The following is a 24,416-nucleotide window of genomic DNA, read 5'->3' as shown; positions in this document are numbered from 1 at the left end:
AGCCAGCCGTCGCGGAGCTGACGTCATCACCGTGCGCTGCCACGTCTGCTCAGCTCCGTGGTAATGGAGGCTGGGGTTGAGTGCTGACCCGGTCGAGCTCTGGCTCTAGTCTTAACTTTGGCTCTGGCACTGACTCCGGGTCTGGGTCTGAGTCTGGCAACCCGAAGCCTGGATACCTTTTCTCGACTCTCCGGGTGGGGACGGCCTGCGTACAAGCGGCAGGTTTGGAGCGCTTCAACTCGGGGAGGGAGTTCTTTTGCCTGGGGTTCAGTCTGTAAAGTCGCCTCCTCTTCCTAGGGATCCTGCCCCGCCGGCCGGGCTTTTTCCATGCGTGAGTATTACTGAGAGCCCCCTGTCCCGACTGTCTTGGGCCTGCTTTGGCCCTCCGAAGTGTGTTGCGGGGACCGCTTTGCCTACTTCACTTAGGGAATAGTCTCTTGAAATTTGTGGTCTTTTGCCGTCTACCTTTCCCCACCTCATATTCTCGCCTCTTCCATCCCAGTTTTTTGCCCCTCTGCTCGTTGGGCAAGGACCAGCAGCCCCTACATTCAACGGTTTGAATGCTTTGTCTCACTTGGCGTTTGTTAGTCTAACAGAAAGGCTGTTAAGAATAGGGAACATCGGATCAGTCTGCAGTAACGTTTTGAAAAACAGGGTTTTTCCAGCGTGTCATCCTTCGAGTTTTTGGTTGTATTGTTTAGGAAAGACTTGGTATCCATATTGGCGGAGCCGTGATTTTTGTCATAGATTGATGAAAACACAGTTTCTTTTCAGTGAGGATCTTTACATGCTACTTGCCTTTTAATCTTGCAGTTTCAGTAATTTACAAATGATTTTACATCAGTTTTTCTGGAGTGGGCATCCATTGAGTTCCTTCCAGTATCTTCACCTAACATATGGAGATACCATTTGAACAGTTTTACTTTTAAAGATTTAAAAGGCCTACTGGAGCCCTTTAATTTATCTTAATAAGTCTGACAATGACTTCTGTAGACCAGGGGACACCCCCCCATCCTCTTAACCCCTAATGAAGAAGCAAACTCCGAGGCTAAGCCACTCAGTTAAGGTCAGATGATATGTGACAATAATGATGTCAGAACTCAGATCCTTTGATAACAAAACCTAAAATTTTGGGGCGGCGCCTGTGGCTCAGTGAGTAGGGCGCTGACCCCATATACCGAGGGTGGCGCGTTCAAACCCGGCCCCGGCCAAACTGCAACAAAAAATAGCCGGGCGTTGTGGTGGGCGCCTGTAGTCCCAAGCTACTGGGGAGGCTGAGGCAAGAGAATCACCTAAACCCAGGAGCTGGAGGTTGCTGTGAGCTGTGATGTCACGACACTCTACCAAGGACGATAAAGTGAGACTCTGTCTCTACAAAAAAAAAAAAAAAAAAAAACAAAACCTAAAATTTTGGATAGTGCTTTTTTCTCCTGTATTACATGTGGGTTAGCATGAAATACTGAATTTGAAATATGTAAGTTGAGATGTTTCTTGTAAACTTACCTCTGATTGTAATATTTTTAATATTATACAAGTCAACTGACAAAAGAAAAATTGTGACTTGCCTAACTGAACAGAGCTTAAATTAGAACTTAGGCTTCTGACCCATTAGAGTCTGAGTAGTCCTTTAATTAGAGTAAGGTAGGTAATAGACACTGGGAGCGTTTGTTTGAAAATCTGGTTTTGCAAGGCCTGTTCACTCAGTTTTTCTGGTTGTTTTCTTGTGTTGTGTACTTTAAAAATAGTTAATTGATATTTAATTTTTGTTGTTCAGAGTTGAAACAGGTTGACAGCCATTAACCTGGGTTGCAACTACAGGCGGCACTGGAAGCAGACTGGTTCCTGGACATGCCCGGTGGAAGGAGGGGCCCTAGTCGGCAGCAGTTAAGCCGTTCAGCTTTACCTTCTTTACAGACTTTGGTTGGCGGAAGCTGTGGCAATGGAACTGGCTTGAGAAACAGGTAAAGAAGAAATAAGTATATGCATAATTTGTAATGTCCTGTGATCAGTAAGACTAACATACAAGTCATCATGCCATACAGATATTTGCTTGTCTTGAAACTGAGGTAGAAATACTGCCTTTGAAGACTGAAGCTCAATATTTCAGAATATTTTGGAAGTAGAAAGATGTGATATGGGGCCTATAAGTGAAAACAGTCCAATTTTGACTTCCGCTGGGTAATCCAAATTCTAGCCATCTGTTTTAGCTATTAGTAGAAGGAAGGAGTGAATGAAAATACATGTACAAGGCAAATGTAATGTTTTATTTACTTGTTAGAATTTTTTTTTGCGAGCAAATTAAAACTGACTAAAATTATGTCATATTCCATCAAAGTCATTAAAAAAATCAGTTGGTCAAAAATTGATAATAAATGGTCAGCTATAGATTAGACATCTTAAGATTGTGTAATGATATATGAGAATAAAGAATTTGATCTTTTTAATGGAAATTTATGTTCTTAATTTTCAAAAGTTAGGATGAATTATTTCTATTTCTATTATATCTATGGTAACATGTCATCAGGAGGTTTGACAATAATGCAGAGAAATGCTTTTACCCAATCAAGTGTTGGTCAAGATAATTTTGCCAATTAATTTCTGCTTCCTCTCTAAATAAAGTTTTTCTCTTGCCTTGATTTTAATTTTTGAAACTAGCAGTCAGTACCACTTCTGTCTTTTCAGTCCTGCCTAATAGTATTTATGTGTCACTTTTCTTTTTCTGATCTGAATTCCCTCTTTCTTTTTCTTTTTTTTTTTGAGACAGAGTCTCACTATGTCACCTTCAATAGAGTGCAGTGGCATCACAGCTCACAGTAACGTCAAACTCTTGGGCTTAAGTGATTCTCTTGTTTCAGTTTCCCAAGTAGCTGGGACTGCATGCTCCCTCCACAACTCCTGGATATTTTTGTTGTTGTGGTTGCAGTTGTCATTGTTTAGCTGGCCCAGGCTGGGTTCGAACCCGCCAGGCTCGGTGTATGTGGCCGGTGCCCTACCCACTGAGCTACAGGCGCCGCCTGACCTCCCTCTTTCTTTCTGATTTTCCAACTCAGTTCTGTCCAATCTTCAAAATTAATTCTGATCTTATCATTTCAGTGGTGCTCTCCCTGAAATTCCAGTTTGAAGGAATTTTTTTCTAATCCTTGTCATTAATTTTCAATCCAAATTTTATGGTTACACACTCACAGTTATATGCTACTCTTTATTCTAGAGTATTATTTTTTACTCTGCTGTTCTTTGGATTTCCTAATTAAAAAATAGTTGGGTGGCGCCTGTGGCTCAGTGAGTAGGGTGCCGGCCCCATATACCAAGGGTGACAGCTTCAAACCCAGCCCCGGCTGAACTGCAACCAAAAAATAGCTGGGTGTTGTGGTGGGTGCCTGTAGTCCCAGCTGCTCAGAAGGCTGAGGCAGGAGAATCACAGAAGCCCAAGAGCTCGAGGTTGCTGTGAGTCCTGTGACATCATGGCACTCTACCAAAGGCAGAAAAGTGAGACTCTGTCTCTACAAAATAGTAATGTGCCGGGTGCAGTGGTCCCAGCACTCTGGGAGGCCACGCCAGGTGGATTGCTTGAGCTCAGGAGTTCAGACCAGCCTGAGCCAGAGTGAGACCCCATCTCTAAAAAAGAAAATGGCCAAGTGTTGTGGCAGGCACCTGTAATCTCAGCTACTCAGGAGGCTTATATTTTAAAAATATAGAAAGATAAAAAGAATGAAAATGCTTTTGAAGAAAGGTTCTATCTAACCTAGGTATTGAGATGAAAGTTGTTTCTGATTTAAAGTACATGTCTTTACTAAGATATATTATAAACTTATTGATTCAGCATTTTCAAATTGCTAGGATTCTAGCTAGATATGAAATTCTAGCTTTGCCTCTGTCTTAACTCCAGCAGTTCTTTGTTCATTCTATTCTACTTTGCCTTTGCGGATTTTCCTAGTTGATCATGTTTTCAAACTGTTCCATGAACTCCCTCTTAAGTGTCTTTTGGGCTGCTACAGGAATGGGTCAGAAGGGAAAAGGGGGCCAGGCATGGCCTGTAATCCCAGCATGTTGGGCGGCTGAGGAAGGAGGATCACTTGAGGTTAAGAATTCCGCCTGTGGCTCATTGAGTGGGGCGCCGGCCCCATATGCCGAGGGTGGCGGGTTCGAGCCCAGCCCCGGCCAAACTGCAACAAAAAAATAGCCGGGCGTTGTGGCGGGCGCCTGTAGTCCCAGCTACTCGGGAGGCTGAGGCAAGAGAATCGCGTAAGCCCAAGAGTTAGAGGTTGCTGTGAGCCGTGTGACGCCACGGCACTCTACCCGAGGGCGGTACAGTGAGACTCTGTCTCTACAAAAAAAAAAAAAAAAAAAAAGAATTCAAGACTAGCCTGAACAAGAAGAAAACCTGTCTCTACAAAAAATAGAAAAATTAGCATGGCATGGTGGTATGTGCCCATAGTCCCAGCTTCTTAGGAGGCTGAGGCAGGAGGGTTGTCTCAGCTCAGGAGTTTGAAGTTGTAATGAGCTATGATGATACCATTGCACCTTAACTGAAATGACAGAGTGAGACCCTATCTAAGAAAAAAATAAATATAAAAGGAAAGGGGGTTGGGCAGGCCTAGTAGTCTAGGCTTCAGGTTTCCTATTGCTCTTAATCATATTAACTCCTTTTCCTATGAATTTCAACTGTTGGGATACTGTATAAAATATCACCTGATGGGAAGGATAATGAAGTGTTCTGCTGAAATCCACGTGAGAGCCTTATTCCTATATGCTTCTGCCTACACTTGGAGTATGCAGGTAGTATATTAGGGAGAACTTGGAACATTTAGAAAATAGCCTTTGCTCTTAACTGGGTTTGACTGTGGTCTTGTTTCTTTTCTCTGCATTCATTGTAGCTCTTCTGTCCTAGCTTTTCTGGATTTCTTTTTTTTTTTTTTTTTGTAGAGACAGAGTCTCACTTTTATGGCCCTTGGTAGAGTGCCATGGCATCACACAGCTCACAGCAACCTCCAACTCCTGGGCTTAAGCGATTCTCTTGCCTCACCCTCCCAAGTAGCTGGGACTACAGGCGCCCGCCACAACGCCTGGCTATTTTTTGGTTGCAGTTCAGCTGGGGCCGGGTTTGAACCCACCACCCTCGGTATATGGGGCTGGCGCCTTACTGACTGAGCCACAGGCGCCGCCCAGCTTTTCTGGATTTCAACTGTGGTTGCTTTGATCTACCATTCTCTACTGTCTCGCCTCCTTTAACAGATATTTCTTTGGCAATTGATGGGGGGGAGGGGCAGAAGAATGTGGTTTTCAGCAGATTAGAATAAAGTGAAAGAAATAATTGTTCCCAATTTAAAAATTCACTAGGCTAGGGCGGTGCCTGTGGCTCAAAGGAGTGGGGCACTGGCCCCATATGCCAGAGGTGGTGGGTTCAAACCCAGCCCCGGCCAAAAACTGCAAAAAAAAAAAATTCACTGAGGCTAAATGATTTTTTTGTGACATGTTTATCTAGAGAGGTCATTTTATGTGAAAACAGGAAGGAATGCACATGGAATAGTTTGTTTTGTAAGACCTGGGGAAGAGGTATGAAAAAATACAGGTAAAGGCAATGGGAGATGGCTTAGAATATGGTTTTGAGAAGGATGTATACAAAGAAAGTGTTCAGATGAGGAGAACTCAACTTCTGGAGTCCCTATAGAGTACTGGAAAGATAGATAATTGCTTAAGTATGTTTATGATTTTGGATGATGTATTTAATTCTCCAAGACATAGCATAGGTTGGCTGGAGAAGAGAGCATTTGCCCTTCTTTGGTAGGTTTTTGTACCTCAGTTGTTAAATTTGAGACTGTCAAAGAGCTAGTTTGGTGACATAGTCAAGATTGAAATCCATAGTTCTCTGCCTGACTTTCCACCTTTGGGGAACAGGGATTTGTCCTTGCAACAATGTATTTAGATGATTGTCCTTTCAAAAAAGAAAGATATATTATGTATTTCTTTGTTTCTTAGAGAGCTCTGGATTAAGGGAGAATTTTATTTGAGAAGAACTGTTTTTTTCCTCTCGTTTATTCCTTGCATATACTTTTTTTTAGCTGGGCGTTGTGGCGTGCGCCTGTAGTCCCAGCTGCTCGGGAGGCTGAGGCAAGAGAATCGCGTAAGCCCAAGAGTTAGAGGTTGCTCTGAGCCGTGTGACACCACGGCACTCTACCCCAAGGCGGTACAGTGAGACTCTGTCTTGGCTCAGTGAGTAGGGCGCCGGCCCCATATGCCGAGGGCGGAGGGTTCAAACCCAGCCCCGGCCAAACTGCAACAAAAAAATAGCCGGGTGCTGTGGCGGGTGCCTGTAGTCCCAGCTGCTCGGGAGGCTGAGGCAAGAGAATCGCTCAAGCCCAGGAGCTGGAGGTTGCTGTGAGCTGTGTGAGGCCACGGCACTCTACCGAGGGCCATAAAGTGAGACTCTGTCTCTACAAAAAAAAAAATAAACAAACAAAAAAAAAAAGTATATAAAAAAAAAAAATTTTTTTTTTTTTTTTTTTTCAAAAGATTTTATTTTCTTTAGAGCTCAGCGATGGAGCTAAAAGGATGTTTTACAATTTGCATCCAGAAAGTTTAGGTGTTTTGTAGCCAACTTGTTTTCAGGTTAGTCTGTCATAATGCTTGAAATGGAGTGCCTAGTCCTTCCTTAGACAAGATTTGGGAGAAATTTTGAGATTCCTCAAGACTAAAGGATTGAATGCCTATAGAATAGGCTTTTTTTTTGAGACAGAGCTTTAAGCTGTCACCCTGGGTAGAGTGCTGTGGCATCACAGCTCACAGCAACCTCCAACTCCTGGGCTCAAGCTATTCTGCCTCCACCTCCCAAGTAGCTGAGACTACAGGCACCCGCCATAACACCCGGCTATTTTTTGGTTGCAGCCATTATTGTTGTTTGGCGGGCCTGGGCTGGATTCAAACCCACCAGCTCAGGTGGATGTGGCTGGCGCGTCATCTGATTGAGCCACAGGTGCCGAGCCAGAATAGGGCTTTTTGATAAATAATCTAATACAGCCTTGTCCAATAGAACTGTCTGTAGTGATGACAACTGTCTGTGCTAGTGTGGTAACCACTCGTCACAAACTTGTAATGTGGCTACTGTAAATGAGGAAATGAATTTTTTTTTTTTTTTTTTTTTTTTTTTTGAGATAGAGTCTCACTGTGTTGTCCTCAGTAGAGTGCTGTGGCATCACAGCTCACAGCAACCTCAAACTCCTGGACACAAGTGATTCTCTTGCCTCAGCCTCCTGAGCAGCCGGGACCACAGGCCACCACAATGCCTGGCTATTTTTTTTTGGTTGCAGTTGTCATTATTGCTCAGCAGGCCCAGGCTGGGCTTGGACCCTCCAGCCTTGGTGTATGTGGCCGGCATCCTACTCACTAAGCTACAGGCATGGAGCCTGAGGAAATGAAAATTTTTTTTTTTTTTTGAGACAGAGCCTCAAGCTGTCACCCTGGGTAGAGTGCTGTGGCATCACAGCTCACAGCAATCTCCAACTCCTGGGCTCAAGCAATTCTCATGCCTCTGCCTCCCAAGTAGCTGGGACTACAGGTGCTCGCCACAAAGCCTGGCTATTTTTTGGTTATAGTTACCATTGTTGTTTGGCAGGCCCGGGCTAGATTCGAACCTGTAGCTTTGGTGTATGTGGCTGGCGCCCTAGCTGCTTAAGCTACAAGCACCGAGCCAAGGAAATGAATTTTTTTTTTTTTTGTTTGTTTTTTTTTGGGAATAATGAACGTTTATTACATGAACTAAGACAGGAAAGAGGAAGGCTTCTTGCGGAAATGAATTTTAAATGTGAATTAGTTTTGATTGTGTTGCCATAAAGGTTCCTTGCACTCTGCAGTATGGTATTTAATAGGACCTCTGGTGGTTGAGGTTTCCTATCAGCTCATGTTTTCCTTCAGTCAGACTTTCTTAAGAGTGGAATTCTGACCTTACAGATATTTTAATCATAATTACATCGACAGTGATGTATCTGGCACTAATGAATATATTCCTCTACAATTTTATTTCATATTTCTCTCTCTTCCTCATTATATTCTAGGCATATGGGCCATTCCTGTTTTTTTTTTTCTTTTTTTTTTTTTTTTTTATTGTTGGGGATTCATTGAGGGTACAATAAGCCAGTTACACTGATTGCAATTGTTAGGTAAAGTCCCTCTTGCAATCGTGTCTTGCCCCCATAAAATGTGACACACACTAAGGCCCCACCCTCCTCCCTCCATCCCTCTTTCTGCTTCCCCCCCCATAACCTTAATTGTCATTAATTGTCCTCATATCAAGATTGAGTACATAGGATTCATGCTTCTCCATTTTTGTGATGCTTTACTAAGAATAATGTCTTCCACTTCCATCCAGGTTAATACGAAGGATGTAAAGTCTCCATTTTTTTTAATGGCTGAATAGTATTCCATGGTATACATATACCACAGCTTGTTAATCCATTCCTGGGTTGGTGGGCATTTAGGCTGTTTCCACATTTTGGCAATGGTAAATTGAGCTGCCATAAACAGTCTAGTACAAGTGTCCTTATGATAAAAGGATTTTTTTCCTTCTGGGTAGATGCCCAGTAATGGGATTGCAGGATCGAATGGGAGGTCTAGGTTGAGTGCTTTGAGGTTTCTCCATACTTCCTTCCAGAAAGGTTGTACTAGTTTGCAGTCCCACCAGCAGTGTAAAAGTGTTCCCTTCTCTCCACATCCACGCCAGCATCTGCAGTTTTGAGATTTTGTGATGTGGGCCATTCTCACTGGGGTTAGATGATATCTCAGGGTTGTTTTGATTTGCATTTCTCTAATATATAGAGATGATGAACATTTTTTCATGTGTTTGTTAGCCATTCGTCTGTCGTCTTTAGAGAAAGTTCTATTCATGTCTCTTGCCCATTGATATAAGGGATTGTTGGCTTTTTTCATGTGGATTAATTTGAGTTCTCTATAGATCCTGGTTATCAAGCTTTTGTCTGATTGAAAATATGCAAATATCCTTTCCCATTGTGTAGGTTGTCTCTTTGCTTTGGTTATTGTCTCCTTAGCTGTACAGAAGCTTTTCAGTTTAATGAAGTCCCATTTGTTTATTTTTGTTGTTGTTGCCATTGTCATGGCAGTCTTCTTCATGAAGTCTTCCCCCAGGCCAATATCTTCCAGTGTTTTTCCTATGCTTTCTTTGAGGATTTTTATTGTTTCATGCCTTAAATTTAAGTCCTTTATCCATCTTGAATCAATTTTTGTGAGTGGGGAAAGGTGTGGGTCCAGTTTCAGTCTTTTACATGTAGACATCCAGTTCTCCCAACACCATTTATTGAATAGGGAGTCTTTCCCCCAAGGTAAGTTCTTGTTTGGTTTATCAAAGATTAGGTGGTTGTAAGATGTTAGTTTCATTTCTTGGTGTTCAATTCGATTCCAAGTGTCTATGTCTCTGTTTTTGTGCCAGTACCATGCTGTCTTGAGCACTATGGCTTTGTAGTACAGACTAAAATCTGGTATGCTGATGCCCGCCATTCCTGTTTTTTAAAAATGTCAAGCTCATTACTGTTGTAGGGTCTGGTATTTACTCTGCTTAGTCTCTTCACGTGGCTGGTTCCTTCTCATCAGTCAAGACGGAGACCAAATGTCACCTTCTGAGAGATTGTCCACCATCACCTTATCTAAAGGGCTCTTATGCTCAGGTTCTATCACACTGTCCAGTTTTATTCTATTACTAGCACTTAATCATTACCTAAAATGTTACTTGTTTACCTCACCCACCATATTTGAATATGAATTTTATGAAAGGAAGCCTCAGCTTGGTGCCCATGGTTCAGTGGTTAGGGCACCAGCCACATACACTGAGGCTGTCAGGTTGGAACCTGGCCCGGGCCTGCCAAACAACAATGACAACTGCAGCAATAATAACAACAACAACAACAAAAACCAGCCAGGTGTTGTGGCGGGCAGCTGCAGTCCCAGCCACTTGGGAGGCTGAGGCAAGAGAATCACCTAAGCCCAAGAGTTTGAGGTTGCTGCAAGCCGTGACTTCACGGCACTCTAACAAGTGACACAGTGAAACTCTGTCTTAAATAAATAAATAAATAATAAAAGGAGGCCTCCTCAGTCTTCTTCAGGACTAATAATGCTGTTGTATAAAAAGTGGAGGCCTAGAGAGGTTAAGTGACTTCTCCAAAGTTGCACAGCTAGTTAGTGTTAGTTCCAGACTTCATGGCTCACAATTCAGTGCTCTTTTTGTTAAAGCACAGCTAGTCTACTCCTTTCAGTAGCAAAAAAGAAAATGCCAGGATATATTCATAAGAGCAGACTTTTGGAGTCAAGCAGGTTTTGTTACTGCCAATTGTTCCAGGACATATTGTTCTAGTTTTGAATACAGTTTGTAACTTCTTATTATATATTCCCAGAAGGGGAGTAATAGAGCCAAGAAACCTACAGGCAGGTGACAGATTTTTTTTGTTAAAGATAATTATTTCAGATCCTAAGTCTTCCCTAATAATGCCTCAGAAAACAATTAGCATTTTATCCAACTCCTTGTATTAACATTTCTGGTAGAAATAATCCAAAAGTTGAACTTTCATTAACACATAATACGCTTGTTATTGATTTAAAAAAAAACTGACAAAACTCAATCTTGTTGCTAATGTTGAAAATTGCAAAAAAAGTCCCACACTCATTAGATTTGCCTGGAAAAAAAAAAAAAAACCTGGCAGAAATTGTGTATGGCTGAAACTTGACATAAGTATAAAATCATCTTGACATTTAGATCCCTCATGTAACACCAAGGAAAACGAGCTAGCCAGAAATAATGGCAACAAAAAGAAACATAAAAGCAGAAATAACAAGTAATAATTTTATACTGGCCAAAAAAAGAAAACAAATCCTGATAGATAAATCATATTTGAAATCACATCCCCAGGAGTGTGCCGGATTCAGGGGAGGTGGAAGCCTCCAGCGGGAAAGCAGCTGGTGATGGAAATGTTACGTCTGGCCCTGTTTGCTTAGCTTTCTTTTCAGCAAAAAGTTCTGCTCAGAATGAAAAGAACTGATCATAGTGAGAATTTCTGTAAAGTGACAGAAATGGGAGAACTATGGAAAAGGTTTAAGTGTTCGCTATTAAAAAAAAAAACACTAGGAATCACGCGGGCTTACGGATTTGTTTCAGAAATACTCCTTCCACGGTAACCCATCACTGTTGGTATAAGTGTGATTAAAATGTCAGTATTCAAAGGCGGCGTCCGGGGCCCATAGGGTCCCCTGCACCGCGTACCCGCCTCCAACCGCTACTTCAAGGACTAGTCGCCTCCTTTCCAGCGCGTCAGAGTGTCCAGGGCAGTAACTTGGACTTTCCCCGAGACAGAGTCTCACTCTGTCGGCCTGGGTAGACTGCTGTGGCCTCCTGGCAACCTCAGACTCCTGGGCGCACGCGATCCTCCTGCCTGCGCCTCCCGAGCAGCTGGGACTATAGGCGCCCACTACCACGCCCCGCCTTAATTTTTAGAAAAATTTTCTGTACAGATGGGGTTTCACTCTTGTCCAGGCTGGTCTTAAAACTCGTGGCTTTAAGCAAGCCTCCCTGAGTGCGCGGATCGCTGACCTGAGCCAACAAGCCGGACTAGCGATCTCTGTGACGCCGGTTCCTCCCGCAGGACAACTTGTCCGCTGATTCGTGCGCCTTTCTTAATTTTTTTTTTTTTTTGAGACAGAGTCTCAAGCTGTCGCCCTGGGTAGAATGCCATTGCGTCACAGCTCACGGCAGCCTCCCGCTCCTGGGCTCAAGCAATTCTCCTGCCTCTGCCTCCCAAGTAGCTGGGACTACAGGCACCTGCCACAACACCCGGCTATTTTTTGGTTGCAGCCCTCATTGTTGTTTGGCGGGCCCAGGCTGGATTTGAACCCGCCAGCTCAGGTGTGTGTGGCTTAGCCACTTGCATATACTTTATTAATATCACCTGAACATGTGCAATGACTTCTGCTTTCTATATCCCTTCTAATTCTTCATCTCTTTGCTTCTTTCTTGCTTTATTCATTTTGCTTACCTAAGTTCTGCTGCTTGCATACTCTGTAAGAGCCAGTCTCAAGCTTGTTATGCAAACCCTTTCCTGCACACAAACTTTATATGAAAGGACAAAGCACAGATATTTGACATAAACCATACTGTTTATACAAACAGTTCTAGTCACGGTGAGACATTATTATTTAAGCAGAGTTTTATATCAGTGAAGGGAACTGTTTACCAGTCAAGTTCCCAGATCCAAGCTTTATAAGTGGACCTTTCTAAGGGTAGCTATGCTGAACGACTGTTTTCCTTTTGGAGTCTGGAATTTTGTACTGCTAGGTAGAGGGTGCCTATGTGGTTAACCACAGTCAGAACTTTGGACATTGATTTTCCAATGAACTTTTCTGGTGGACAATACTTCATACATGTCATCACAACTTGTTGCTATAGGAAATAAGTGAGTCCCGAATGAATTCTTGAATCTATTTTTATATCCTTCTTAGAGAAATAATTCTTTGATTTTTCCTAAGTAATGCCTCTTTAACTCATTTTCTGAGGTATATCGACCACGTCTGTTTATTTTGGTTATATATATTTTTGGTTTTAAGAACTTTGAGCATATTTCCTTGCAAAGTTCCAACCTTTTAGTTTAGATGAAAAAGACTTAATCCCATGGATTCTCTTTATATAAGAATACTTTCCATTTTTCCCACTGATGGTTTGGGATCATTTTATCTGTCTCTGTGTCTTTTGGCTTGAAGTTTAAGTCAAGGCAGTACAGAGTATCATAATTGTAGATCTTTTGTATATCTTTCTTACAGTACAGTATTTTATTGACTTTGTTAATGGCAGAAGCATATTAGTCTGCTTTACTTGGAAAAATCCTGTAAGAACTTTTTTAACTCTTAAATCATAGCAAATAGTTTAGCATGCTCCTTCCCTTGGTGTATTTTGACTGAAGGGGAATAAGAATTTTTACATTGTTCTAGAAGAGGCTCCTAACCTTGTAACTTCTCATCAGAATTTTTAATTTAAATGTCTTATGATTAACTGAAGTGAGAGAGTAGATTGGCTGCTGGCTGTAATCCTCTCCATTCAGGCCAACTTGTACAACTCCAGAGGCTGCCATTCATGTTGTATTCTATGGAATAATGCCTCCTAGAGGTTTACAGTTCTGTGGCCCACCTCCCAGAACAGAGCAGAAGGCTGTGGTATGTAAAGACTGGCTTATGATTGAACAGGCATGGTTCTGAGACCTGCTGATAGTTCCCAGTCTATTACTTGATTGGCCTACATTATTGGAGTATACTCTGAGAATGAGAGGAAAAGAGTTGTATAATTTTTTTCCATCCCCACCCCACCCCAGTTCTGCTCTTCCCTTGTATCTCTTCTTAATTTCTTCCATAATATTAACTGTTCAGAATGAGCAGAGTTCATGTTCTTGTGAGTCACTTAAACTACTATGAATGCCATGTACCTGTGTGGAATTCTATATTTGGAAATTTTAGAGTAGAAATGGTAATGCTAATATTGTTCCTTCTCTTGAATCTTCTTTGAAAGTATCTAAAACAAGTCTCTCTTTTTTTTTTTTTTTTTTGTTCTGTAAAGAATAGTAGGCCTGGGCAGCACCTGTGGCTGGCCCCATATACCGAGGGTGGTGGGTTCAAACCTGGCCCTGGCCAAACTGCAAACAAAAAATAGCCAGGTGTATGGTGGGTGCCTGTAGTCCCAGCTACTTGGGAGGCTGAGACAAGAGAATTGCCTAAGCCCAGGAGTTGGAGGTTGCTGTGAGCTGTGGTGGCACAGCACTCTACCGAGGGAGACAAAGTAAGACTATGTCTCTTAAAACAAACAAACAAAAAAAGAACAGTAGGCCCTGGGATCTCTGTAACTATTCCTGGGCATTAAACAATAGGACCTTTTATCTCTATCCCTTTTTACCATTTTAAATAACCCAGCTATATCTGATCTATAAAGGAGCTTGGAGAAAAATATAATAAGAAGATAGGGGTTAAAATCTGTATTTGTATTTATGTTTTAAGTGATCTCTTGTGACTGTATTGGTCTGCTGCCTTCTCAACCTAAAGAAATATTTCTGCAGTGAACTAAGAAAAGTACAGACTCTGTCCTTAAGATTATGGTCTGGTACCTCTCTCTCTCTCTCCCCGCCTCCGCTTTTTCTTCTCTCTCTCTTTTCTCCCCTCTCTCTCTCTTCTTTTCTCTCTGGTGCTGCTCTGCAGCATCCCTCCCTTGCCAATAAAAACCTTTTGTATATAAAAAAAAAGATTATGGTCTGGTAGACAAGGCAGATATATGTACTAAATTATTTAACAGTATCAGAAGTGGTGTAATAAAGGCATAATTTAGGTATAATGGTGGCACAGAGAAGAGATGAATCAATTTTGATTATGTCAGAACAAGCTTTACAGAGGATATATTTGAGCATCTTAAAAGTCTTAAAGAGGGTGGTGCCTGTGGCTCAGTGAGTAGGGTGCCGGCCCCATATACCCAGGGTGGTGAGTTCAAACCCAGGCCCGGCCAAACTGCAACAAAAAAATAGCTGGGCGTTGTGGCAGGCACCTGTAGTCCCAGCTACTCAGGAGGCTGAGGCAAGAGAATCGCCTAAGTTCAAGAGCTGGAGGTTGCTGTGAGCTGTGACACCACAGCACTCTACCGAGGGTGACAAAGTGAGACTATTTTAAAAAAAAAAAAAAACTCTGAAAGATTGAGAGTTTAAGTGTCTTAATGGATTTTGTCAGTAAATATATGAGAAGTTAAGAAAGGGTATTACATATAAAGGTAATGATGTGTACAAAAGAATATTACGTATGTTCCAGACAGCAAATAGCATGGATATTGCGGAGGGTGCATGTAGAGGAGTGAAAAAAGATGAAGCCTCATAAGACATATTCAAAGTTTTTGGGTATTATCCTGTTGGCAGGAAAGCTGTTAAAGAGTTTTAGGAAAGAAAATAACACTATCAGTGTTGTGCTTTAGACCCCTTGAAAACATGTTGGAGGTTTGGTGAAAATAAAGTTGAATTTTGGAAAGTTACTATAATATAGTTCAGGTGCAAAATGGTGAATACTTGAATTAAGGTAATGAGTTTAAAGGGGAAGGCACAGTTTGGACATAGTTTTGTAAAGTGGAATCTGTAAGATTTGGAGTGATTAAAAAAAAAAGATTTGGAGTGATTGCATATGGAGAGGCAGAAGAAAATTCCTAGTATGATTCCCAAGTTTCTGATTTGGGAAGCTAATTGGGTGGGTCATAAACTAGGTTCAGGACTATAGGAGGAAAAGCACAGATGTCTGCTAGGGTGGAGTTAGATAGCATGAGTCTAAAACTTAGCAGTGAGCTCTGTGGAAAGAAATTGTAGTCTTTAGCATGTAGGAGATAAAGGAAGCTATGGCTACTTCTTAGATCACTGAGAGAGTGTGGAGAGAGAAGACATGAGGATCCCAGGATGGAGTCTTAGAGAAAGACAACAGTTAAAGGGTAGGTGGAGGAGGCAGTAGGGGCCCTTTATGCTCTGTGACACTGAAGGGTGTCACCATTGAATTAACCATGGTTTTCTCTTTCAGGAATGGTAGTGCTGTTGGCCTTCCAGTCCCACCTATCACAGCCTTAATTACTCCAGGTCCCGTTCGTCATTGCCAGATTCCCGACTTGCCTGTGGATGGGAGCCTGCTCTTCGAATTTCTGTTTTTCATCTACCTATTGGTTGCTCTGTTCATCCAGTACATTAACATCTATAAAACAGTGTGGTGGTATCCTTACAATCATCCTGCTTCTTGTACTTCTCTGGTAAGTCTTACTAGGTAGGCCTTCAGGTTCTTCATGCTGATGAAGAATCTAGCTGGAAAGTCTTCATGTAGAAATTATTTTTCTTAACAGTTTTTCTTCTAATAAAATGTTTTTCTATTAGACCACAGATTACTTTCAGAAATAAAGTTTCATGATAAGATTGCTAAGGTATAAGTCTACCAGAGAAAGTACAAATAGAAACGAAAAATTTAGAAAACATTTAAATAATTTATTATAATATCAGAAAGTTTTTGATATTTAGCCGTGTTAAGTTTGTTGTAAATATATGTGTCAATATGATTAAATTCTAGTAACTCTACCCTTCTAGTGGCTGGATTAGGATGATGGTACCTTCTATAACAAATAAACCCCAAATTATTTAATTCTTCCAACACTCAGTAGTCTGCGGCAGTGGTCGGGGGGCAGGGAGGCAGCTGTTCTTCCATGTGGTCATTCAAGCTAATGGGGACTCTGCTTGTCTTCCAACAGTGTCTAGCCCTGTTAGCCAGAAAGAGAGAATAGTTTAGGAAAATATAACGGAAAGTTTCTTTTGGGCCAACCTCATATCATTTCTACACATGTCCATTCCTAACTGCAAGGATGTCTAGAAAGTAATTGTTCTTTAGCTGGGTGCATTGTTAACCTGAATAAAATTGGGTTTTATTTAAATAAATGAAATTGAGACAGGAAATAGCTATCTCTGTTGAAGTATATAAAAATATATTGTAGGTTTTTTCTGCCTTTTCATTTTAGAGAGCTATGATAATCATGATGCAGAGAGGGCCCACCATAGATGGGTATATCCAATATCAGTAAGGCTAGTCAGATGATTTGACAGCAGTATGGTCCAGGAGAAAAAAGACTATTGTCATGGGTAGTTTATGTGTATGTATATGTACTTGAGACTAATAAAAGATTAGAAAACCTCCCTGGCCTGGTACGCATACAAAGCAAACATGAAATTTGTTTAAAAAATACTTCTATAACTTGGTTGTTCCCAAAATTAACTATTAAGAATTTTCTTCCTATAGCGACCATCCATCTATTTAATATCATGTGATGAGAGTATCACTTTCTGTATTTAAGAACTGAAGTAATTTAATGCCAATTTGTATGACTTTTTAAAATAGTATTTTTTCTTACCTGAATTATGAGTTTATTATGTATATGAACTATACTTCATAAAAGGGAGAAGTTAGATTAAATGATCTTTTTTAACCCTCAAGACAGAGTTTCTCTTTGTCGCCCTTTGGTAGAGTGCTGTGGCGTCATAGCTCACAGCAAACTCAAACTCTTGGGCACAAGTGATACTTGATACTCTTGCCTCAGACTCCCAAGTAGCTGGGACTTCAGGCACCCGCCATAATTCCCAGCTATTTGTAGAGATGGCGTCTTGCTCTTGCTCAGCCTGGTCTTGAACTCTTTTTTTTTTTTTATTTATTTCTCTTTGGTCTTGAACTCTTGAGCTCAGGCAATCCACCTACCTCAGCCTCCCAGATTACAGGTGTGAGCCACAGTGTCTGGCCCAGATTAAATGATCTTTAAGGTTTCTTTGGCTGTGTAGCTCTATCAGTAAGAACCTCACTATCTTAACGGTGTCCAAGGCAAACAGTTATTAAAATATTTAGTATCTTTATAAGCATTATCTCATTTACTCTTTATAAAAATAGGTAGGGACTCCCATTTTATAAATAAGGGATGTGAGACCTATAAACTAGCTCAAAAATCACATAGTAGCAAAGTGAGTGCTCAATTGCAGACTAATCTACTATGCTTTACTTTATATATTTAGTACATAAGTGCTTGTTGGATAGTTCATTATAAAATTTCCAATTTGTTTGACACCCCCCTGGAAACTTCTCATTTGTTAAATCTTTAGGCTAATCAAAGAGCACTTCTCCTGGTGTATCATTTTGTTTTTTTCTTTTTTTTTAGAGACAGAGTCTCACTTTGTCGCCCTCAGTAGAGTGCTGTGGCATCACAGCTCACAGCAACCTCCAGCTCTTGCGCTTAGGCGATTCTTTTGCCTCAGCCTCTCAAGTAGTTGGGACTACATGTGCCCACCACAACGCCTAGCTATTTTTTTGTTGCAGTTTGGCCGGGACCAGGTTCAAACCCGCCACCCTCGGTATATGGGGCGGTGCCTTACTCACTGAGCCACTAGGGCTGCCCTTCAGTGTATCATTTTCTACTAGAGTTCTTAAAAAAAAAATCACCTACAAACGTTGCCTTAAAACATAGGGGGCCAGTGTGCCTGTTATGATCCAGGACCTGCTGCTATAGCTGCTGACTCTAGCTCTCATTCATACCATCAGAAATGGATGCTTTTTAGCCCTCCCAACACACACATTCTTCAGTCAGTTCTGAACTCTTTACTTGTGGTCCCTGTGGTTGGCAGAACCTAAATCATATGTAGAATCTTAGCTACAAGAAAGTCTGGAAATGTCATTTTTAGAGGAAAGCACACTTAAGGAGCACATAGTGTGGCCTGGCTCACTTAATCTGCTGCCCTTTTTTTTTTTTTTTTTGGAGACAGAGTCTCACTCCGTGGCCTTTGGTAGAGTGCTGTGGTGTCACAGCTCACAGTAACCTCAAACTCTTGGGCTCAAGCGATTCTCTTGCCTCAGCCCACCAAGTAGCTGCGACTACAGGCACCCGCCACAACGCCTGGCTATTTTTTTGTTGCAGTTGTTATTGTTTAACTGGCCGGGGCCGGATTTGAACCCACCTGCCTTGGCGCATATGGCTGGCGCCGTAACCACGCGAAGCCAAGCTACACATGATCTTTGCTAACAAAAAGCTAAAGATTTTAGCCCATGAATCTGAAAGGATCCTGAATCAGCAAGCTGTCCAAAGATGGAATGGGCTGCCAGAGACCTGGTTATTTGCCATCACTAAAGATGTTGAGCATGGAAGGTGGTTTGTTACTTGATTGGGAAGCTGTAGAAGAGACTTAAGTCCCAAAGGTATGATCTCTCTGTTAAGTTTTCATCTATTATGAGTGTCTGGCCCAGAAATTTGTCAGATTTATATATTAGGTTTTTCCTTTTTCTATTTCAAAATCTTAATAATTATTTAAAAGAAAACATGGACACCAAGATATGTGAAGTATTGTTGTAGCTGTCACATAATAGCTAGTGAGTCTTAACCCTAAGAAGTATAAAAGCTGTAAGTGGTGAATTCAGAAAAGTTAGAAGTGGAGGGCTTTGACTAATCAAATATCCTCATTTATAAAAATTAATTATAAAGAGATTACCAGTTTTTATTGATTTTAAATATGACAAAATTTGCCTAACAAAAAAATATATTAGGTACTTAAATCTTTTTTTTCCTTATTAATCTTTGTTTTAATAGGTCTCAGAATTCTGTGACAGATTTTTGGTCAAGTTGTTTCCATTAAAAAGTACTGATTTTAAAAACTAAAAACTTAAAACTTGCACTCAAAAAGAAACAGTCCACAAAACATTCTTCTTTCCTTCTGAAGGTTTAACGATGCATTGTTATCATTAACCAGTCTTTTACTATTAAACTTAAATGGCCAATTGAAACAAACAGTTCTGAGTCCCTTCTTCTACCACTGATCTAAGACTGGGGAGACAGTATTCCTTTAGCCTTCTGAGATTTCTGGGCAGACTCGGTGACCTTGCCAGCTCCAGCAGCATCTTGTCCACTGTTTTCATGACACCCACAGCAACTGTCTGTCTCATGTCATGAATAGCAAAATGACCCAGAGGAGGATGGTCTAAGAAGCTCTTAACTCATACGGGTTTGCCAGGCACCATATCAATGATGGCGGCTTTCCAGATTTCAGGAATTTAGGGCCATCTAGCTTTTTACCAGAGCGACAATCAGTCTTTTCCTTCAGCTCAGCAAACTTGCAGGCAATGTGAGCTTTGTGACAATCCAGTAAAGGAGTATAGCCAGGACTAATTTGGCTGGATGGTTCAGGATAATCACCTGGGCAGCAAAGCCAGTTACTTACATTGGTGGGTCACTTTTGCTGTCACCAGCAACGTTGCCACCAGTGTTTGACAGACACATTATTGACACTGAAGCCCTCATTGTCCCCTGGAAGAGCTTCACTCAAAGCTTCATGGTGCATTCCAAGACTTTATTTCAGTTGTAACATTAACTGGAGCAAAGGTGACCAGCATGCCTGATTTGAGAACACTAGTCTCCACTTGGCTCACAGGGACAGTACCAACACCACCAATTTTGTAGACATCCTGCAGAGGCAGATGCAAGGGCTTGTTAGTTGGCCGAGCTGGTGGCAGAATGCAATCCAGACCTTCAAGCAGCATGATTCCACTGGCATTGCCATACTTCCGGTATGGCTAGGTACTTCCATTGACTTTCCATCCCTTGAACCAAGGCATGTTAGCACTTGGCTCCAACATGTTGTCATCATTCCAGCCAGAAATTGGCACGAATGCTACTGTGTCGGGGTTTTAACCAATTTTCTTAATGTAGGTCCAGACTTCTTTAACAATTCCCTCGTATCTCTTCTGGCTGTAGGGCCACTCAGCGGAATCCATTTTGTTTTGTTTTCTTTTTTTTTTTTTTTGTGGTTTTTGGCCGGGGCTGGTTTTGAACCCGCCACCTCCAGCATATGGGACCGGCGCCCTACTCCTTGAGCCACAGGTGCCACCCGGAATCCATTTTGTTAACACCAACAATTAGTTGTTTCACACCCGGTGTGTAAGCCAGAAGGGCTTGCTCACGGGTCTCGGGTCTACCCATTCCTTGATATACCAGCTTCATATTCACCAACAGCAGCAGCAACAATCAGGACAGCACAGTCAGCCTGAGATATACCTGAAATCATGTTTTTGATAAAGTTTCTGTGTCCTGGGGCATCAGTGATAGTCACATAATATTTGCTGGTCTCAAATTTCCACAGGGAAGTATCAATGGTGATACCATGCTCACACTCAGCCTTGAGTTTATCCAAGACCCAGGCATACTTGAAGGAGCCCTTCCCCATCTCAGCAGTCTTCTCAAAATTTTCAATGGTTTACTTGTCAGTGCTACAACATTTGTAGATGAAAAGACTAGTAGTGGTGGATTTGCCCAAATCTATGTGTCCGGTGATGACCATGTTGATAGGAGTCTTTTCTTTTTCCATTTTGGATTGTATGGGCAGTTTTCTTTCTTTTTTTTTTTTTTTTTATTGTTGGGGATTCATTGAGGGTACAATAAGCCAGGTTACACTGATTGCAATTGTTAGGTAAAGTCCCTCTTGCAATCATGTCTTGCCCCCATAAAGTGTGACACACACCAAGGCCCCACCCCCCTCCCTCCGTCCCTCTTTCTGCTTTCCCCCCGTATGGGCAGTTTTCATAGTGCCTGTGTTCTGGCAGCAAACCAGTTGCAGAAAAGCTAGGTACTTAAATCTTTTAATTTAAAAAGTGTTCTTAGGGGCTAGGTATGGCTTATGCCTATATTCCTAGTACTCTAGGAGGCTGAGATGGGCAGATTCCTTGAGCTTAGGAGTTCAAGACCATCCTGAGCAAAAGTGAGACCCTGTCTCAAAAAAAAAAAAAAAAATAGCCGGGTGGTGCCTGTGGCTCAAAGGAGTAGGGCGCCGGCCCCGTATACCGGAGGTGGCAGATTCAAACCTGGCCCTGGCCAAAAACTGCAAAAAAAAAGAGAAAAATAGTCGGTGTTGTAGGTGCCTCGAGTCCCAGGTACTTGGGAGGCTGAGACAAGAGGATCACTTGAGCCCAGGAGTTTGAGGTTCCTGTGAGCTGTGATGCTCTCTACCACGGGTGACAAAGTGAAACTCTGTCTCAAAAAAAAAAAAAAAACAAATAAAAATAAATTTTTAAAAAATTTCTTAGTTCTTAGATGGGTTGAGGATGCATAAATAAGACCCAGACATTAGCTAGCAGTCTAGAATCACATGCATTATTTTGAAGGAATAGGATGAGTAGAGAGAAGTCTCCAAACTTCAGGAGGATGGATATTATTAGCAAATATAAACTACTTAGAGAAAAGGAAATGTTCTGAGTAGTGGCAAATCATTCTCTTGTTATTGTGGCTGCTCTACTTCTAAATGTAGTTGAAATTTGGCCACTTTTATTCCATTTCCATTGTTACTGTCTCTGTTCAATCATTTATCATTTCTCACCTGAATTACAAGCTATGACTTTTTAACAGATCTTATCCCACTACGATATAAGTTGCATCCAGCAGCCAGAGTAGTCATTTTAAAGTACAAATAGGACTGTGGTACTCTTTTCCTAAAATACTCCTATGACTTCCCATTAGAAAAAAAATCTTACTTATCAGTCATTACCTCCCTACACCCTTCTGGCTGTTGTAACAGGATGACTAAAACAAAACAGAAGCTTATTTCCTATTAAATGAATGGTCTAGGTGGGTGATATAATGCCAGTGTGTCAGTATCCCCAATATGCTTTCTCCAAAATTGCAGCTGCTGCAATTCTATCATTGCATCTGGCTGGCAGGAAAGAGGAGGAAAGGAGAAAGAGCTCCTTCTTTCAGGAAGTTAGGCAAATCACAATTTCCACACATCTAGGGGTAGTTTTTGTGAGGAAGGCTGGAAAATGAATCTTTAGTTGGCTAAGGGTTAGTGCTCAGTTAAATGTGACTATAATGGTAGAAGAAACATCTAGTCATCTCTCCCATTCGCTTCCCTTCTCATGCTATAATAGAGAGGAAGACCAGAACAGCAGGAACTTGGCTATCCTCTTAAGCATTGTGTCCTTAGTGTTAAGAAGAATATCTGAGGGCTGTGCCTGTAGCTCAGTGGGTAGGGCGCTGGCCAAATACACCAAGGCTGGCGGGTTCGAACGTGGCCCAGGCCAGCTAAAACAACAATGACAACTGCAATGAAAAAATAGCACAGCGTTGTGGCAGGCACTGTAGTCCCAGTTACTTGGGAGGCTGAGGTAAGAGAATTGGTTCAGCCCAAGAGTTTGAGGTTGCTGTGAGCTATGATACTGCGGCATTCTACCCAGGGTGACAGCTCGAGACTCTTGTCTGAAAAAAAAAAAAAATAGTAAAGAAGAGTACCTGGCACATTGTGGGTGCGGGGTACATATTTGTTGAATTTATCATGAAATTCAACTTTTCATTCTGGAAGGAATTGTGGAAACCTAAAGATCTTTTGATCATCAAAGCGAAAATGCATACCAATTTTGTTGGTTCCTGGAATGTTGTTGCTAAAGACTTTTCATTTTGCTTTTTACCACATTTATATACATGTATACAGCTTTAGGACTAGAAGAAACCATAGATAGCATCTAGGTAATGCTATTTATTACCTTTTCTTCTATAAAGGAAGAAAAGATCAGATATAAGGGATAATTCTAAATCAAGTTAGGAAGAAAGGCTAAATGAATATAATTGATGTACTAACTAGGAGAGAGTTTAGTAGATGCCGAGTTAGGTTAACATAAGCTTGCATGAAGAGACCAACAACAGTAACTTCTGAAGACTGGGAATCCCAGCTGATCCATTGAATTTGGCTATTGTAAATATGGCATTTTATATGAATTATTCTTGCTATAATTCTGTAGGTTACTGCTTATTAACCCAAAGAGAAGAGTACATTCCAGATAGTTTAAAATAGTGTTTGGAAAGTTAAAGCAATTTGTCATGAATGGAGAGGGAGAAGGTAGGTAGTCTCTTCATGATCTGTCAAATTCCCGTAGTTACTAAGGGTAAAGGGATCTATGGAAGATCTTTTGAGGGGTAAACCTCTGTGATGTAGTAGTCCCAGCTGGATATACAGTATATTTCTTTCTGATGTAGTTATTTGTTTCTCTTATAGAATTTTCATCTCATTGATTATCACCTGGCAGCATTCATCACAGTGATGCTTGCAAGGAGGCTTGTATGGGCCCTCATCTCAGAGGTAACAGCTCATTCACTATATGCTATCACTTGAATTAGTTACTAGCTAGAATTAGTTACTAGATTGAGTTCAGTTTGAAAGCGTGAAACATCCAAATATAATTGTAATAAAACTGTAAATTAATTTCTTTACTCCCATGCAAGTTCTACCAGTACTTTTAAAAAGGTTCCTGCAATATATTTAAAATTCAAGTGTGAAATAACTCAAAAGAACTATTGGAAATCTCCTTTGTCAAGTAGGAACTTACTGTTAGCTTCCAGGTTTTTCAGTACACTTTTGAAAATTTTAATAGTTCTTTAAAAATGGGATGAATGTCAGATAACCATTACCATGAAGAGTCATCTGCATGGGTACAGTTGCATCTAAAACATTCACTTTTAGGTAACTTTCACTTAATATTGTTTATATACCATTTATAGAGTGTGTTCGCAAGAAATATTTGTTTGAGTTTATTAAAACTTAGAATTTTTAAAAAGGCAATGTCAAAATGTGTATAGGATTAGAACCTACCTAAGTTTAGTGGGTAGAAGAGGAAAGAATTGGAACATTAAAATGATCTTGTATTGTTCATGGTCATGCATTCATTCATTGGTTTATTTATTAGAGATAGGGTCTCACTCTGTTGTCTAGGCTGGTCTCAAACTCTTGAGCTGAAGGGTCCCCTCACGTTAGTCTTTAGAGTAGCTGGGATTACAGGTGCATACCACAATACCCAGCTTAAAATGATCTTTTTAAAATTAA

General features: G+C 41.2%; 1 protein-coding gene across 3 annotated transcripts in view; it reads left to right on the top strand.

The window, feature by feature from the left end:
• TMEM39A (transmembrane protein 39A) overlaps positions 1 to 24,416 on the top strand; it is a 42,203-nt gene continuing 17,787 nt past the window's right edge. For 2 of the 3 annotated variants that reach the window (XR_008374896.1, XM_053564795.1), the window contains exons 1-4: positions 1 to 331; positions 1,775 to 1,961; positions 15,571 to 15,793; positions 23,592 to 23,675. Coding sequence is in view for 2 of the 3 variants with exons in the window: in XM_053564795.1 (XP_053420770.1) it covers positions 1,849 to 1,961; positions 15,571 to 15,793; positions 23,592 to 23,675 (420 nt within the window). In the remaining variant the exon portion in view is untranslated. The remainder of the gene's footprint in view (positions 332 to 1,774; positions 1,962 to 15,570; positions 15,794 to 23,591; positions 23,676 to 24,416) is intronic. The other variant, XM_053564796.1, reaches the window with a different exon arrangement.

The sequence above is a fragment of the Nycticebus coucang genome, chromosome 16 (genome assembly GCF_027406575.1).
Source record: "Nycticebus coucang isolate mNycCou1 chromosome 16, mNycCou1.pri, whole genome shotgun sequence".
Lineage (NCBI taxonomy): Eukaryota > Metazoa > Chordata > Mammalia > Primates > Lorisidae > Nycticebus > Nycticebus coucang.
Note: the sequence above shows the minus strand (reverse complement) of the source record. Positions and strands in the feature narration are given on the sequence as shown.